We start from the raw sequence: 16,228 nt of genomic DNA, 5'->3' as shown, positions 1-16,228 counted from the left end.
TCGTATCTACCCCAACCCAAAACCATGGATTGATGGCAAAGTTCGAACAGCCCTATCAGTGTGAACCTCTGCCTATAAATCCAGAAATGCTGAGGAACAAAAACAAGCAAACTACAACCTCAGGTAATCTATCAAAGCAGCAAAACATCAATACAGAGGTACAAGGTAGAGGGGAGGAGTATGTGGCAGGGACTTAATTACATCATAAACTTTAAAAGTAACAAACCCGCCACTGTAAACATTTCTGCATCTCTCCTGGACGAGCTCAACTTGTTCTACACCTGCTTTAAAGCCCAGGACAGCACCTACACACTGTGCGCTCCCGCGGCCGATACCAAAACCGCCAGCACACTCTGTTTCTGTAGCAGACGTAACGAGATCTTTCCGGAACATCCGGAAAGCTACGGCCCAGATGGCATCCCTGGACGTGTACTTAAAGCATGCGCACACCAGCTAGCGGGGGTTTTCACGGACATCGTTAACCTCTCGCTCTCTCGGTCTGTGGTTCCCACATGCTTTAAGACAGCTACTATTGTGCCCATAACCGACTTAATCTAAAATTACATGCCTAAATGACTGGCGTCCAGTTGCTCTGACACCCATCTTCAGCAAGTGCTTTGAGAAGCTGTTTAAAAAGCACATCTGCTCTGTACTGCCTGCTCACACTGACCCTCTGCAATTTGCTTACAGGAATAATCGCTTCACTGATGTTGCAATTGCCTTCACCTTGCACACTGCTCTGTCTCACCTGGAAAACAAAAGCACATATGTGAGAATGCTGTTTGTGGACTACAGCTCAGTATTCAACACTACAGTGCCTGCCAAACTAGTGGTGAAGCTCCAAGCTCTGGGTCTACACAGCTCTCTGTGCAAATGTATCCTGGACTTCCTGTCAAGCAGACGCCAGGAGGTCAGAATGAACAACATTACCTTATCCACACTGATCCTCAACACTGGTGATCCACAGGGCTGTGTTCTCAGTCCACTCCTGTACTCCCTGTACACATATGACTGTACAGCCAAACACAGCTCCAACATCTATGTTAAATTTGCTGATGACACAACAGTGGTGGGCCAAATCAAAGATATTAATGAGACGGCCTACAGAGAGTAGGTTCACACTCTGATGCAGTGGTGTGAGGAAAACCACCTCTCACTCATCATCAGCAAAACCAAGGATGTGCAAAAGGACCGCTGATGCACAACAACGCCTCTTCTTCCTCAAGCGTCTCAGGAGGTTTGGAATAAGCCCTCACATCCTCCGCTCGTTCTACACCTGCACTGTGGGGAGCATCCTGTGTGGCTGTATCACCACCTGGTATGTAAATAGCACCAGCAGCAATCGCAAAGGCATACATAGGATTGTGTGAACTGTTGGACGCGTAGTAGGAGGTGAGCTTCCCTCCCACCACGACATCTACACCAGGCAGTGCATGAGGAAAGCCAAGTGAATTATCAGCGACTCCAGCCACCCAAGCCATAGACTTTTCTCTCTGCTACCCTCAGGCAAATGGTTCCGCAGCATCCGGTCGTGCACCAGCCGACTAAAGGAAAGCTTCTTCCCTCAGACTATCAGGCTGATGAGAACTTAATTCACCTCACACAGACTCTTCCATACCCCTCACTGCACACCATGTATATGTAGCATGCACTGCACTGTAACCAATCCATACTTAAAACAATACTGCCTACAACTATGGGTACACATATTCATTGTACATTTCGCTGTCAACAATTATACTGCTGGCTATTATTTATTTTTATTTTTTTGGGAGTCTGCTGTTTTATTTTGTACTATCTGTATTTCGCACTGTCGTTATATTTGCACTGTCTGTATTTTGTACTGTCTGGAGCCAGCACCTAAGCTTTTCACTCATCATAGCACACGTGCTGCTGATGATGTGACAATAAAAGTGATTTGATATTCATGGCCATTTTTTCTTCATGGCCTTTATTATAGAAAGGTTTTTTTTTTTTTTTTAATAGCCATGACAGCATATAATCATGCAAGATACTTCTAAAATATACACTAAACCTCAAAAAGACTCCACTTCAAGACCAGGCACACCACACTCTAAGCAGCAAACCAGTGGATGACAAGGAACCGCCATGCGCCTTCGTGATTAAATGCCACTACTTTTCCGAAAAAGAGGATATTTTGAAGAAAGCCATTGAAATAAAGACAACAGTACACTGGGCTGTGAATGACAATACAGATGTTAATGTCGCTCTCCGGTTAACTTTTAAATAACCGCTATAGCACATGTTGGTTGTTGTTATTTCTAGTTCTAGTAATTATATTTTGTCAGTAATGGGGTCGTTTTGTCATAAAATATCAAGAGCAATGTTCAAATGGTTTTGTTTTATACGTGAGGTCCCACATGGTCAGCTAGCTAAGAGTGTGAGTAGCTGGAAGTGTGTGCAAGTTTACACGCAAGGTTTCAATCTTGTGTTGTTTCGTGTTTATAAGTGTATGTGCGATCACACCTTTTTTTCCCTTTTTTTTTCTTTCTTCCCACTCTCCCCCACACATCCCCCTACATACAAAACCCACAGATACCTTTTGGGTGCTTCGGATGCTTCTGATGAATGTTTTCAACAGCCCATAAAATGGGTGGAGTAAAGACAAACTTTACCAGTTGGAATGTGCGGAGGCTAAATCACCCAATAAAACGAAACAATTAAAATCAGTTAAAAACAGTTCAAATCTGATATTGTGTATTTACAGGAGACACATCTGTTGAAAAATGACTATTCTAAACTTAACAGAGGAGGCTATACACAAATATATTATTCAAACTTCAATAGCAAAAGTAGGGTCGTTGCTGTACTCATACATAAGAATGTACAGTTTGTCATTGAGTCAAATGTGCTGGATAAAAATGGCAGATACATAATATTCCAAACTTGTAACATGTCTGTGGTCCTGGCCGATGTGTATGCTCCTAATTGGGACAATGTACAATTTTTCAGTGTTTTATTTTCAATTTTGCTTAGTCTCGACACACACAATTTAATTTTAGGAAGCGATTTAAATTGTGTTTTGCACCCAATTTTGCTTAAGCTCTTCGAGTAATACATTAAGTCAGCCAGCACAATGTTTTAACTCCTTCCTTCAGACAAATGGTGTAAGTGACCCCTGGAGAATTAAAGATCCATATTCCAAGCAATTTTCCTTCTATTCACCTGTGCATCAAACCTATTCCAGGATTAACCATTTTCTCCTGGACAAGCAGTTACTTCCCTTACGCTCCATTCACAAGGGGCATCAGCGTCAGAGCTACCCATTCACTTTGAATGGGTGACGTCAGGCGTTGCTGAACTGCATTGTGGATTTGTCGGCGCTGCTTCAGAGACATTTTTCGCTGCAAAAGTTGGGACTTGCTCAACTTTTCAAGCGGCAATGGAGGCATTAGCCAATCAGATCGCTGTATGTGGCCTCTTGCTAACTAAATTCATTGGCTATTGCTATGACGATCACGTCAGCCCCAACTTCAGACACGCCCTCTGTCAAGCGTTGACACTGAAGCCCCTTGTGAATGGGGCAATAATGTCAGCAGTAGTGTATGGTAGTATTGTTTTTTCGGACCATTGTCCAGTCTCTCTAAAGCTATGTTTCCAGGCAATGTAATCCCCCAACGTACATGGCGGTTTAACTCAAGACTCTTGGCAGACGACGATTTTGTAAAATTTATTGATTCTCAAATTTATTTCTTCCTTGAGATAATTGAATCACCAGAGATAAGTTTGAGCATCGTATGGTATACTCTGAAAGCATTTATAAAAGGACAGATTATTTAATATCAAGCTAGCGCAAATAAAAGAATGTCAAAACGGCTTACAGAGATTATGAATTAAATAATACAATTGATCAGCTACACTCAACATCACCTTCTGAAGAGCTCCATTAGAAAAGACTCCTTCTGCAAGCGGAATATGACCAGTGGCGTAGGGGGGTGGGGGGGGTCCGCGTGATTAGGGGGCCCCGCGTCTTCGTGATTTAATAATTAAAAATCCACCGGCGAACGCAATAATCAAACTCTTGGGAACAACTGTGGTCGGAACCAAAGTTCACACGTCTGTGTTCTCTGAACACCTCTCAAGCGGTGGACTACTTAATTCTGATTGCTTGCCGCCAATGTTGCCAACTTAGCGACTTTGTCACTAGATTTAGCGACTTTTCAGACCCCCTTGGCGACAAATCTAGCGACTTTTTTTTGTGTTATTGGAGATTTTTTTTAGACTTGTCATTTGTCCATACTGTACCGTCCCTACTCTTCTCAACGAGCTGCGTGTGATGCCGCCCCCCCCGCCTCACAGCACTGACAGGCGGCCCAGTCAGTCCTCGTACAGCAGCCTCTCCCACCTGCAGCCCGAGAGCCGATCACCCCTCTGCGTACCGACGACAAATGATTTAGCACAGGCAGTGTGAAGGTATTCCCCTTGTACAGTCAAATCGATGTACTTCTACTTTATTTTAACAATTTAATTGGACCGTTTATTCTTTTCTTGTTCACAATCACAGATAATAGTGACAGTTTCTGAACTTGTCTGAGTTTATTACATATGAGAGATTACTGCACATTCACTACACATCTATAATGACATACTGTATTCAAACAGCAATACATTTAGTTAAATAAACATGCTTATATAAAGTGTAGTGCAAATATAAATGCCCCTTTATTAACCATAGGCTGTTAAACAGAAACGGTAGAACGTGATGACGCCAGTGATATACAAATTGACGTATGACGTACCCCCCCCCCCTTCATCAGGGGGCCCCGTCAGCGATCCCTGCAGGGGGGCCTCTGCATTTTGCGCTACGCCACTGAATATGACTCCCTGACAAGTGAAAATGCAGAGGATCTCCACATAAGATCACGCTAGATTCATTATGAACATGGTGAACGAGCTGCCAGGTTATTGTGTTACCAACTGAAACAATCCTCAGCAGCTGGTTTTATAGCAGCAGTTAGTAAGGAAGACGGCAGTATTATTACTGATTAACAGGGAATTAATGATCAATTTAAACACTTTTATAAAACCCTTTGCAGCTCTGAGGTAAATGAAATTGGACGTATTGAGAGCTTTTTCAATTATTTAGAATTGCCATACCTTTGTGATTCAGATCAGTTGGCATTAGAAGGAAATATAACACCTTCTGAAATTGAAAATGCAATTAAAAAATTGAAAACCGGAAAAGCACTAGGCCCTGATGGCTTCCGGCCGAGTTTTATAAGACGTTTACTGCCAAGCTAACACCACTGTTGTGCAAGGTATTTGATGAAGCTCTTGTTTTGGAGACAATTTTTTTTAGGTACTTTCAAGTCCATAGTTTCGTAAAAAAAACACTTCTCTCCTTCACTGAACCAACCATAAGCATGTTGGATAGATGAATTGGTAAATATGGACCCATATCAAAGGGGTATGATGTCCATGTTGTATGAAGTGGTCTAAAGAACTGCCTCCCCTTACCTAAACTATATAAAGCTAAAATAGGAAGACGGACTGGGACTAGAAATATCAGATACAGCCTGACAATATGCCATAGAACTGGTACACTCATTCCCTGTATGTATTAGACATGGTCTTCTTCAGTTTAAGGTGCTTCTTAGGCTTCACCTATCTAGGAGCAAGCTGGCAAAAATGTATCAAGGGTCAGATTCATTGTGAATGGGGCAATAATGTCAGCAGTAGTGTATGGTAGTATTGTTATTTCGGACCATTGTCCAGTCTCTCTAAAGCTATGTTTCCAGGCAATGTAATCCCCCAACGTACATGGCGGTTTAACTCAAGACTCTTGGCAGACGATGATTTTGTAAAATTTATTGATTCAAAAATTTATTTCTTCCTTGAGATAATTGAATCCCTAGAGATAAGTTTGAGCATCGTATGGTATACTCTGAAAGCATTTATAAAAGGACAGATTATTTAATATCAAGCTAGCGCAAATAAAAGAATGTCAAAACGGCTTACAGAGATTATGAATTAAATAATACAATTGATCAGCTACACTCAACATCACCTTCTGAAGAGCTCCATTAGAAAAGACTCCTTCTGCAAGCGGAATATGACCAGTGGCGTAGGGGGGTGGGGGGGGGGGTCCGCGTGATTAGGGGGCCCCGCGTCTTCGTGATTTAATAATTAAAAATCCACTGGCGAACGCAATAATCAAACTCTTGGGAACAACTGTGGTCGGAACCAAAGTTCACACGTCTGTGTTCTCTGAACACCTCTCAAGCGGTGGACTACTTAATTCTGATTGCTTGCCGCCAATGTTGCCAACTTAGCGACTTTGTCACTAGATTTAGCGACTTTTCAGACCCCCTTGGCGACAAATCTAGCGACTTTTTTTTTGTGTTATTGGAGATTTTTTTTAGACTTGTCATTTGTCCATACTGTACACTGTTAAAAATTGTCCCGTTAAAAAACAGTAAAATACTGGCAGCTGCAGTTGCCAGCAATGTACTGTTATTTTACAGTATGTTGCTGTAAAAATACATGGACTACATTGATTTACACAATACTCAAGTGAACCCATTTTGCTCACTGAAAGCAACTGCCTCAACTTGGTCAACTGCTGAATGAGTTTATGAAGTAATGTGCTATATATGCTCAGAAGCATACTTATAATGATAACTTATTTTAGTTAATTAGAAAAGTTCGGTTTAACTCTAATGTCTTATTTTTCACAACAGCACACATACATGTAAATCTGGAATCACCAGAGAGATTCTGACTGCATCAGCCACTAAACAGCCGCTATCTTTAAATAGAGAAACATGCAGAATAACATCAGCAGTTCATTGTTCATCTTTAACTCATACACTGGCTCTACTCTCCTCCACAACGGTGACACACAGAAGAAATTAGCTTCAGGTTTTACAGTAAAATACAGTTTTTTCCTTGATTTAACAGTAATCTACTGGCAGCTGTGGTTGCCAGCAATATACTGTTTTTTTACAGTCTATTTCCGTAGTGTAAATTAACAGTATATTACTGTTAAAAGACATTTTTACACTGTGTTTTTACCTCTCACACCTTTAACCCTTTAAACCCCAGAGCATATACTTCAGTTTTTATTGAAGTGTCCACACTACTGAGTGTTCAAGAAACATGGAGCAAAGCTGAAGTAAATTCATTAATTAACGGACTAATTAAATGATGGTTGAGGATTAACAATGAACAAATGAAGAATACTGAAGGGAAAAAACAAGAACAGAACATACAAAACTTTAGTCACAGCTTTATAATGAAATAACCTGAAGAACAACAAATGATTAAATCATTTAAATGATCAGCGGATGATTAAACAACTCTACAAACATCATCACCAGCTACACTTATTACTTAATACATGTATTTTTGTATAACATCTACTAAAGTTCTTATTGAGAAAAAGTTAAAGTTTTATGTCACCATCATGGAGAACAGAGTTTGCTTTAGTTGGGCTCTTAGCCCTGTCATTTTTAACATTTATATATATTTGCTGCTGCAATTGTTAAGAACTTTGTTTGAAAAGCTCCTTTGTTGTGGCAAGCCAGCCAAAAACCTAAATAAGATCAGGGGCCTGTTTCAGTAAGGAGGTTCAAACAACTCAGAGTTTAAACTTGAACTCTGAGTTGATTTACCGAGAGATTAAAAACTCTGAGTTTTCGGTTTCAGAACAGCTGATCTGAGTTGGGTCAATCAACTTTGAGTAGACCAACTCAGAGTTAAGCGCGCACACCGTGACTTTAAAAAGGCATTATCAATGGAGCGCAGACATTACGAGTGACTATGGCAACATCTTATAAAAGAGATCACCATTTCTTTCTCCAGCTGAACTTGATGTTCTCATGCAAAGTTATAGCAAATATGAGCGTATATATTTGAAAAGAAGCAACCATCAGTGAAGAAGAGACAGTTAGCGTGGAAAAACAGCTGCTCAAGTTAATGCCTAATTTCACTTTTTAAGTATTTAAATATTTAAGTATAATAAAATAAGTAATGTAATTTGTGACGTTTATATATTTTTTTCTAAACTTTTTTTATACATTTATTAGTTTTAAATGATTTAACAGTGCACTTGTGTGTCTGCCTTTTTTATTGATCAAGTGATAGAGGTTAATATAACATTTAGAAGGTAAGCAGTGCTAAAAATAATTTTTAGAAAGAATAATAATCCCATTAATCTAGTTACAGTGCATGTCGAAGGTGAATTCAATTTAATTATTTATTAAAAAAGCATAAGCCATTCTAGTACAGTTCTTCTGTGTGTGACTAAAATGTAGGCAATAGCTGTGTTTCCATCCAAATATATTACATAAATTTATGTGCAAAACTGGAATTGCATAAAAGATGCGAATAAAATTCCATCCAACGAGTCAAAGAGAAAGAAAAAATCGTCACTTCCTGATTAAACTGGCACCAAATATCAACAGTAAAAGCAGAATTTACTGTGGTAGAAGAAGCTGCGTCAATTAATTCTTTATTTAGCCTAATTAATGTACTTGCGCCTCGATGTCAGAAGACAATGCTGAAACACAATGAACACGTGGGGGCGTCTGAAGCCATGAGACGCGGAGACTCTTGACACGCTCCAGACGTTCGGAGGTAATTAATAATATACACTAATACTGAAACAGTTAAGGCATTTTAGAATGACTAAAACAATAATTTAAGACGTGTTACAGTGTGCTCAGCTTGCTGGTTTGTTCATTTACACACATTTTCATTATCATATGATCATGATCTTTTTTTAATGTACATGCTGTAATTTGTTCAGTAAAAGTGTTTCCATCGTAGTTTATGCACAAATTTTCTATCGAATAAAAGTGTATCCTACTCAGTTATGCGCGTTTTTTATGCATATTTTAAAAATTTATGTGCATCATGACGTTTCTATCAATAGTTTTTATGCACGTATCCAAAATGAGCATTAAAATAGGTGGGTGGAAACGTAAGGCTAAGGCGAGAAATACCGCTTCATCTTTAAAAAAGGGGAGGAGACCGACAGAAACTCTGAGTTTAGAGAATAAAACCTGCTTCTGACCAGGTTAGATTCACAGAGTAAGTTACCACAGTAACTGACTCTGAGTTAAAGTTACCTTTTTTTCAGAAACAGGCTTGACTTACCCTGATTTCTCGAGTTTAACAAACCTGCCATTTTGAAACGGAAAACCCAGAGTTTCTCTCATTTCAGGGTTAAAATACTCTGAGTTTTCACTTAACCTCCTTTCTGAAACAGGCCCCTGGTGATGTTCATGTTGCTATTAAATGGCAGAGTCTGTTCTCATTTAGTATAATAAAATTTACTGCTGCTATTCAATGTTAAATCTATTGTTTTACATTATATGTCTATATATGGCAATGATTTCTGGAAGTTTTTAAGAATATCTTGGACAATAACACTGCTCTACGGTGTAAATCGCACTCAAAGAGACATCAATAATCAGCATATGAACCTCAATAATGGTGACAACTAACAAAATTAACAGTTTAACTCACAAACAGGCAACTGAAAGTCTAAACATAAACAACAGCAGAATCAAACACAAATAAAGAAAACTGTGTGACCATTATACAACATTTATTTATACCGCAATGCATGCTGGGATATTGGTACCGTACCACTCCCAGCATGCATTGCAGCATGAAACATTTGAGATGTTACCATTGTTGAGATACAAGGTCAGATTCATTAGGTCTGAGTGTGTAGTTGTCATAACTGAACTGTTTTTGTATTTTATTTCTTAACTGTTAAGTAATTACGGAGGTATCTTTTCTGTTTCCACTTCTCATTAATTAAATTAATATCTGCAACTAAGCATAAAATCTATTGCATGAGGCCCTTCATCCAGATTTATACCAAAACATTTATCAGAACTAATTTCAGATAAATAGATTTCTCTATTTATTGACTTCCCAACATTATTGCTATAGTACAAACGTTTTGTAAACTCTATATTCAAGCAGATGGAAAGTCTTCTTAAATGAGTTCTAGGGTGAAGAGCCCAACTAAACCAGCCCCTCACTCTATTACGGTGACACAGAAAACACCTTAATTTCTGTTGGATCTCAATGAGAATAGTATGGAAGTCAAATCAGTCAGTAATAAGTGTGTCTGCTGTTGTTTGTGGAGTTGTTTAATGATCCTCTGCTGAGACTGAAGGTGTTTTATTTGATTTGATTTTATTTAATGTTGTAACTCAAGTCACTGTTTGTGTTTCTTGTTTATTTTCTTCAGTAATTGTAATTATTAACAGCAGGTGTTCATCAGTGTCTGAATTCACTCATTAGTGTTCATTAAAACTGTCAGGTGAACTATATTAGTTAACTAGTGTATGAAATAGTGAACAAGGACACAAAGTGTGATTTCAAACACAGACTTCAAAACATCGAATCTGTTAGCTCACAGTTTTCTGCAGTTGGTTACTTTCTCGAAGACAAAAATGTTACCCAGAAAGCTCTGTTTTTAACAGAATATTACTGTTTTAGTGAAAAAACATTATTTTACCGTAGAATCTGACCGTTTAACAGCAATTTTTTACAGTGTACCGTCCCTACTCTTCTCAACGAGCTGCGTGTGATGCCGCCCCCCCGCCTCACAGCACTGACAGGCGGCCCAGTCAGTCCTCGTACAGCAGCCTCTCCCACCTGCAGCCCGAGAGCCGATCACCCCTCTGCGTACCGACGACAAATGATTTAGCACAGGCAGTGTGAAGGTATTCCCCTTGTACAGTCAAACCGATGTACTTCTACTTTATTTTAACAATTTAATTGGACCGTTTATTCTTTTCTTGTTCACAATCACAGATAATAGTGACAGTTTCTGAACTTGTCTGAGTTTATTACATATGAGAGATTACTGCACATTCACTACACATCTATAATGACATACTGTATTCAAACAGCAATACATTTAGTTAAATAAACATGCTTATATAAAGTGTAGTGCAAATATAAATGCCCCTTTATTAACCATAGGCTGTTAAACAGAAACGGTAGAACGTGATGACGCCAGTGATATGCAAATTGACGTATGACGTACCCCCCCCCCCTTCATCAGGGGGCCCCGTCAGCGATCCCTGCAGGGGGGCCTCTGCATTTTGCGCTACGCCACTGAATATGACTCCCTGACAAGTGAAAATGCAGAGGATCTCCACATAAGATCACGCTAGATTCATTATGAACATGGTGAACGAGCTGCCAGGTTATTGTGTTACCAACTGAAACAATCCTCAGCAGCTGGTTTTATAGCAGCAGTTAGTAAGGAAGACGGCAGTATTATTACTGATTAACAGGGAATTAATGATCAATTTAAACACTTTTATAAAACCCTTTGCAGCTCTGAGGTAAATGAAATTGGACGGTTTGAGAGCTTTTTCAATTATTTAGAATTGCCATACCTTTGTGATTCAGATCAGTTGGCATTAGAAGGAAATATAACACCTTCTGAAATTGAAAATGCAATTAAAAAATTGAAAACCGGAAAAGCACCAGGCCCTGATGGCTTCCGGCCGAGTTTTATAAGAAGTTTACTGCCAAGCTAACACCACTGTTGTGCAAGGTATTTGATGAAGCTCTTGTTTTGGAGACAATTTTTTTAGGTACTTTCAAGTCCATAGTTTCGTAAAAAAAACACTTCTCTCCTTCACTGAACCAACCATAAGCATGTTGGATAGATGAATTGGTAAATATGGACCCATATCAAAGGGGTATGATGTCCATGTTGTATGAAGTGGTCTAAAGAACTGCCTCCCCTTACCTAAATTATATAAAGCTAAAATAGGAAGACGGACTGGGACTAGAAATATCAGATACAGCCTGGCAATATGCCATAGAACTGGTACACTCATCCCCTGTATGTATTAAACATGGTCTTCTTCAGTTTAAGGTGCTTCTTAGGCTTCACCTATCTAGGAGCAAGCTGGCAAAAATGTATCAAGGGTCAGATTCATCTTGCCCCAGATGTGGTTTGGAGCCAGCAGATCTGATGTTCTGGCGATGCCCTAGGTTGCATAAATTTTGGGCCAATATTTTTAGATCATTTTCATCTATATGTAATAGAGATCATTGCCTTTTCTTCTTTATTGGCCAGACGTCTGATTCTCCTAAGATGGAAAAAACAAACCCACCATCCCACAAACATTGGATATTAGAATTGTCATCACATCCTAAACTCGAGCACCTTAAGTACATCATCCGAGACTCTACAAAAATGTTTTAGAGGTTTGGCAGCCTTTCCTCTCCTACATTGAACGCTCAGAGGTTATTATATCCTTGGTGAGAGTTTATCACTAGTTTCCGAATTTATTTGATCTATTTTTATTAATTAATTAATTTTTATCTTTCACCCTTTTTCTTTATGGGGTGTATGTCTGTAACTATGTACCATGTTAATTTGTTGTTCAATATGTGTGTTGTTTAAAAATTAAAGACTTTGGAAAAATCAATTTAAATAGTTGAATAATAAGAATGTAAGAAGTACTAAAACATAGTTTTTAGAAGTGTAATAATCCAATTAATCTACTTAAAGTAGATGTCTCTGTCGAAGGTCTGTGAATTTAAGCTAGTTATTAATTAAAGAAGAACAAACCTTTCTCGTACGTGACTTTGTTCTTTGTGTGACTGAAATGTAGGTAATGGGTAAGCAGGATGAGAAAAAAATTATATATTCTTCAAATATATATTCCTTCTATGCTAATCAAGGACTTCTGAGACATTCCAAGCATGGGATAGGTCCTCCTGGCTTGGCAGAGTTGATCACAGCTCCAGTACACATCTCTGCCATTTGCTTGCAGTAACCATGTGCTTTTCACCATACACAATTCTTCTGCTTGTGATCTTCCTTCAAATAGCTTTATCATGTTTGGTGTCATTTGACAGTTTATGACTTAAGCATTGTAGTGCTAAAATCAACAGAGACATTGATTGCTTGTATTTTAATATACAATATATTTACTATTGTTGAGTCATGGCCTGAGGAGAGTATGTTAATGTTCTTCTAAGCCACTTTATCTCCTCAACTGTGCTCTCATGTTCAGCTGGTTATGTGGGTTGATTTTCACTCATCTTTAACAATGCTTTGCTCAGGGTATAATACGTAAAGGTAAGTGTTGATCTGGGAGAATGGCTTTTACTCTGCATCTCCTGCACACGGCTGCGTAGCCTCAGTAGTTTCACTGTCTTTGTTGCTCAGCAGTGCATATGTTACAGCTAATTTCTTTATACTGTATGCTAGTTTGTTTCATTCTACTGTCTGTATATTCAAACATGTAAATTAATAAACAACTTTACCTGCTTTAAGCTTTGAGATTCTTTCTCTTTATCAATGATAATAACAACTTTAATGGAGTCAGATTAATTACAATGGAGTCAGATAAATAATGGATTCAAACACGCCATCCTTCAACTGCTTTCTGTTTCTGATTATTGGTTCAGAATAGCAGCGTAAGCTCCAAACCTTACAGCTATGTTTCCATCCAAAAATGCCAATTAAATTTATTTGCAAAACTGGAATATCGCATAAAAAATATGCAAATAAATCAGTGTTGTCGGGCGACGAGGCGGCAAAGTAGGTGGTGCTGTCGCCTCACAGCAAGAAGGTTGCTGGTTCGAGCCTCGGCTGGATCAGTTGGCATTTCTGTGTGGAGTTTGCATGTTCTCCCCGAGCTTGCGTGGGTTTTCTCTAGGTGCTCCGGTTTCCCCCACAAGATCAAAGACAAGCAGCATTACACTGTTTTAAGGATCTAAAAATGTATTCTTTAAAAAGCAAAAAGATTCCAATGGTGGCGCCTGCTGGTACGTGAAGAATATGGTCAATACTGACGAACTTCACACTCAAAAGTTTGCATATCATCAGCATGCTGTAATCCATTTCTTAAGCAGCAGAAGTCATTTTTAGACTAGTTTGTTGGCCAGTTGTAGTCAGTGCAATGCTAAACGTTATTCCACTATAATTTGTTTTGTCTCACATCGTCCCACAACATCATATAGTTTCGAATACTGTACAATGTTTTATAATAATTAATTATTTTAGAGTCCATTTCATTTAGCATATTTAAAATTAGAGTCATTCACGTTTTCTGACATACTTTAAATCAGGGTTTCTACAGGTGTCACCAAGTTAAATTTAAGACTTTTTATGACATTTTAAGACCATTATGAATGAAATTTTTACCTAAGGAATTTTTCAAATGGCCCAGAAGAAAAGGTTGTTATTTGTCCTATCAAAAAAAAAATTTTTTATATATAAAATAATTAATAATACAATAATAGATCAATGATAACAATATTAAAATATTTTAGATATTTCTTAGCAAAAGATCTTAAATATTGTGTAAAAACAAGAGAGTTCAACTTGGATCCACACACTTTTTTCCAAAATAAACTTTCTTTAAAATAAAAAAAAAATAATTAACAATTTTTTAAAAAAGTTTTAAAAACTATAATAAACTAAATCCAATCAAAACAATCTGTCCAGGTGGATATCCTCAGCAGTCTTTACCATTATGAGAAAGTTTTATTGAGATGGATTGTTGGTGATTGTATGGGTTTTGACCAAATTGGGTAACAAAACATGAACATAGGAAAATGAAGACTTGTTTAAAAAAGATTTAAGACCTACAACATAACATTTCAGCAAATTTAAGTCTTTTTAGGGCCAAATTTTAGATTTTGGAATTTAAAACATTTTAAGACTCCACGGAAATCCTGTTTAAACACAATAGCCCTGGTAATTAGTTATTATAATAAAGATTTAATTCTCATTCTGATACTATCTGTGAGAACTAGTAACAACTACTAGAAACAAGTTTAAACCCATAAAGAAGTCGATGGAAAAAAAGGGAATTGTGATCAACCTGACATATGCAAATGGAAAGTACCAAGCCAACACTATCACTGTAATAGCAGATATCTTCTATGAGAACACTGTAGGTCAAATGTCGGCAGCTCAGTTAAACTATTTTTATATGTATTGTTTTTATAGCGCCAGTGCTCAAGGGCGCTTTACACACAGTAGGAGAACAAGGAAAGCAATAACCTTAAGAAGGTAGAGAAAATGGGAGACTAATAATACATAGAATAATGACTAAAGACATGAGAACAAGTAACAAAAGAAACTCATTCTTGTCTTTCAATGAGTGCTTATGTGCATTTAGGAGAACTAGGCAGCACACTCAGGGCTGCAAGATGGATTTAATTTAGTATTCTTATTATTAAAATATATCTGAATGAAAACTAACTTGTTTGTTCCTGCGGATCTTCCTGTTTGACTGTGAATGTTTCTTCAATCTTCACATCTTCACTTTCCTCTTTAATAAACGCCATCTTTATAACAGTGTGGAGATCAGTCGCTTCAGCAGGAGTTTTTCTCTGTGTTTGGACACTTTATTCTGTTTAAAATGAACAAAACAATGAACAGAAACAAAATAACTTCTCTTTAACACTTGCTTCAACAGTTTCTTTATATGAGAGTGATTGACAAAAATAAATCAGGTAAGTCTGAGCAAGAAACAATAGCCACAAACAAATGACCTGATAAAAACTAGTCCTCCATTTCTTTTATATATATATATATATATATATATATATATATATATATATATATATATATATATATATATATATAATATTGTATACCTATATTGGAATGACATTATGCTAGTAAATAAATAAAACCTTCATTAAAACACATTTCTGTTGTTCAAACAATAGCCCTCGATTACTGTTATTAAAGTAGTACTTTGTTGTATAAAGGATTAAAATAATAGTCAACCGCAGGTATATAATATCGAAAGGAAAACCTGAAACTTTAATCAATCTGTTTATATTTGTGTAAAGTTGTGAAACAAACCTTCCTCCAGTTGAACCGCAGCGCGGAAGCGGCGCAGCCTTATGATGTCACACAACACGCCAAAATAAAAGTCTTTTTTGTTCAGCTTTTTTGCCACTTACTGTTGCAGTCAGGACATGATAAATTTCACACTCCTTTTCACATCTCACACAACATATCTGCTCTCTCTCTTTCAAATACACAGACATTCAGTATTTGAAGTTGATCAAAACTTTTAATCCAAACATTTTTACACAATTTTGAAAAACTTGTTTAATCTACTAAGTATAAGTGTTTTTTTTTTTTTCGTATTTATTGTTGCAAAAAGTTTACATCACAAAACGGAACAACCATATATAAAATAAATTAAAATTGTTACAACTGCAACAAGGAGCAAGGAGCAGT

General features: G+C 37.6%; 1 protein-coding gene across 2 annotated transcripts in view; it reads right to left on the bottom strand.

Annotated features, from left to right (window-relative positions):
* The window catches only part of LOC137491202 (uncharacterized), a 33,329-nt gene extending 17,442 nt beyond the window's left edge, over positions 1–15,887 (bottom strand). For both annotated transcript variants that reach the window (XR_015942554.1, XM_087248654.2), the window contains exons 1-2: positions 15,845–15,887; positions 15,234–15,383 (exon numbers count right to left, since the gene is read on the bottom strand). Coding sequence is in view for 1 of the 2 variants with exons in the window: in XM_087248654.2 (XP_087104780.1) it covers positions 15,234–15,318 (85 nt within the window). In the remaining variant the exon portion in view is untranslated. The remainder of the gene's footprint in view (positions 1–15,233; positions 15,384–15,844) is intronic.
* Between the last annotated feature and the right edge of the window lie 341 nt (positions 15,888–16,228).

Source organism: Danio rerio, chromosome 4, assembly GCF_052040795.2.
Source record: "Danio rerio strain M-AB ecotype USA chromosome 4, GRCz13ab, whole genome shotgun sequence".
In the NCBI taxonomy this organism is placed as follows: Eukaryota; Metazoa; Chordata; class Actinopteri; order Cypriniformes; family Danionidae; genus Danio; species Danio rerio.
Note: the sequence above shows the minus strand (reverse complement) of the source record. Positions and strands in the feature narration are given on the sequence as shown.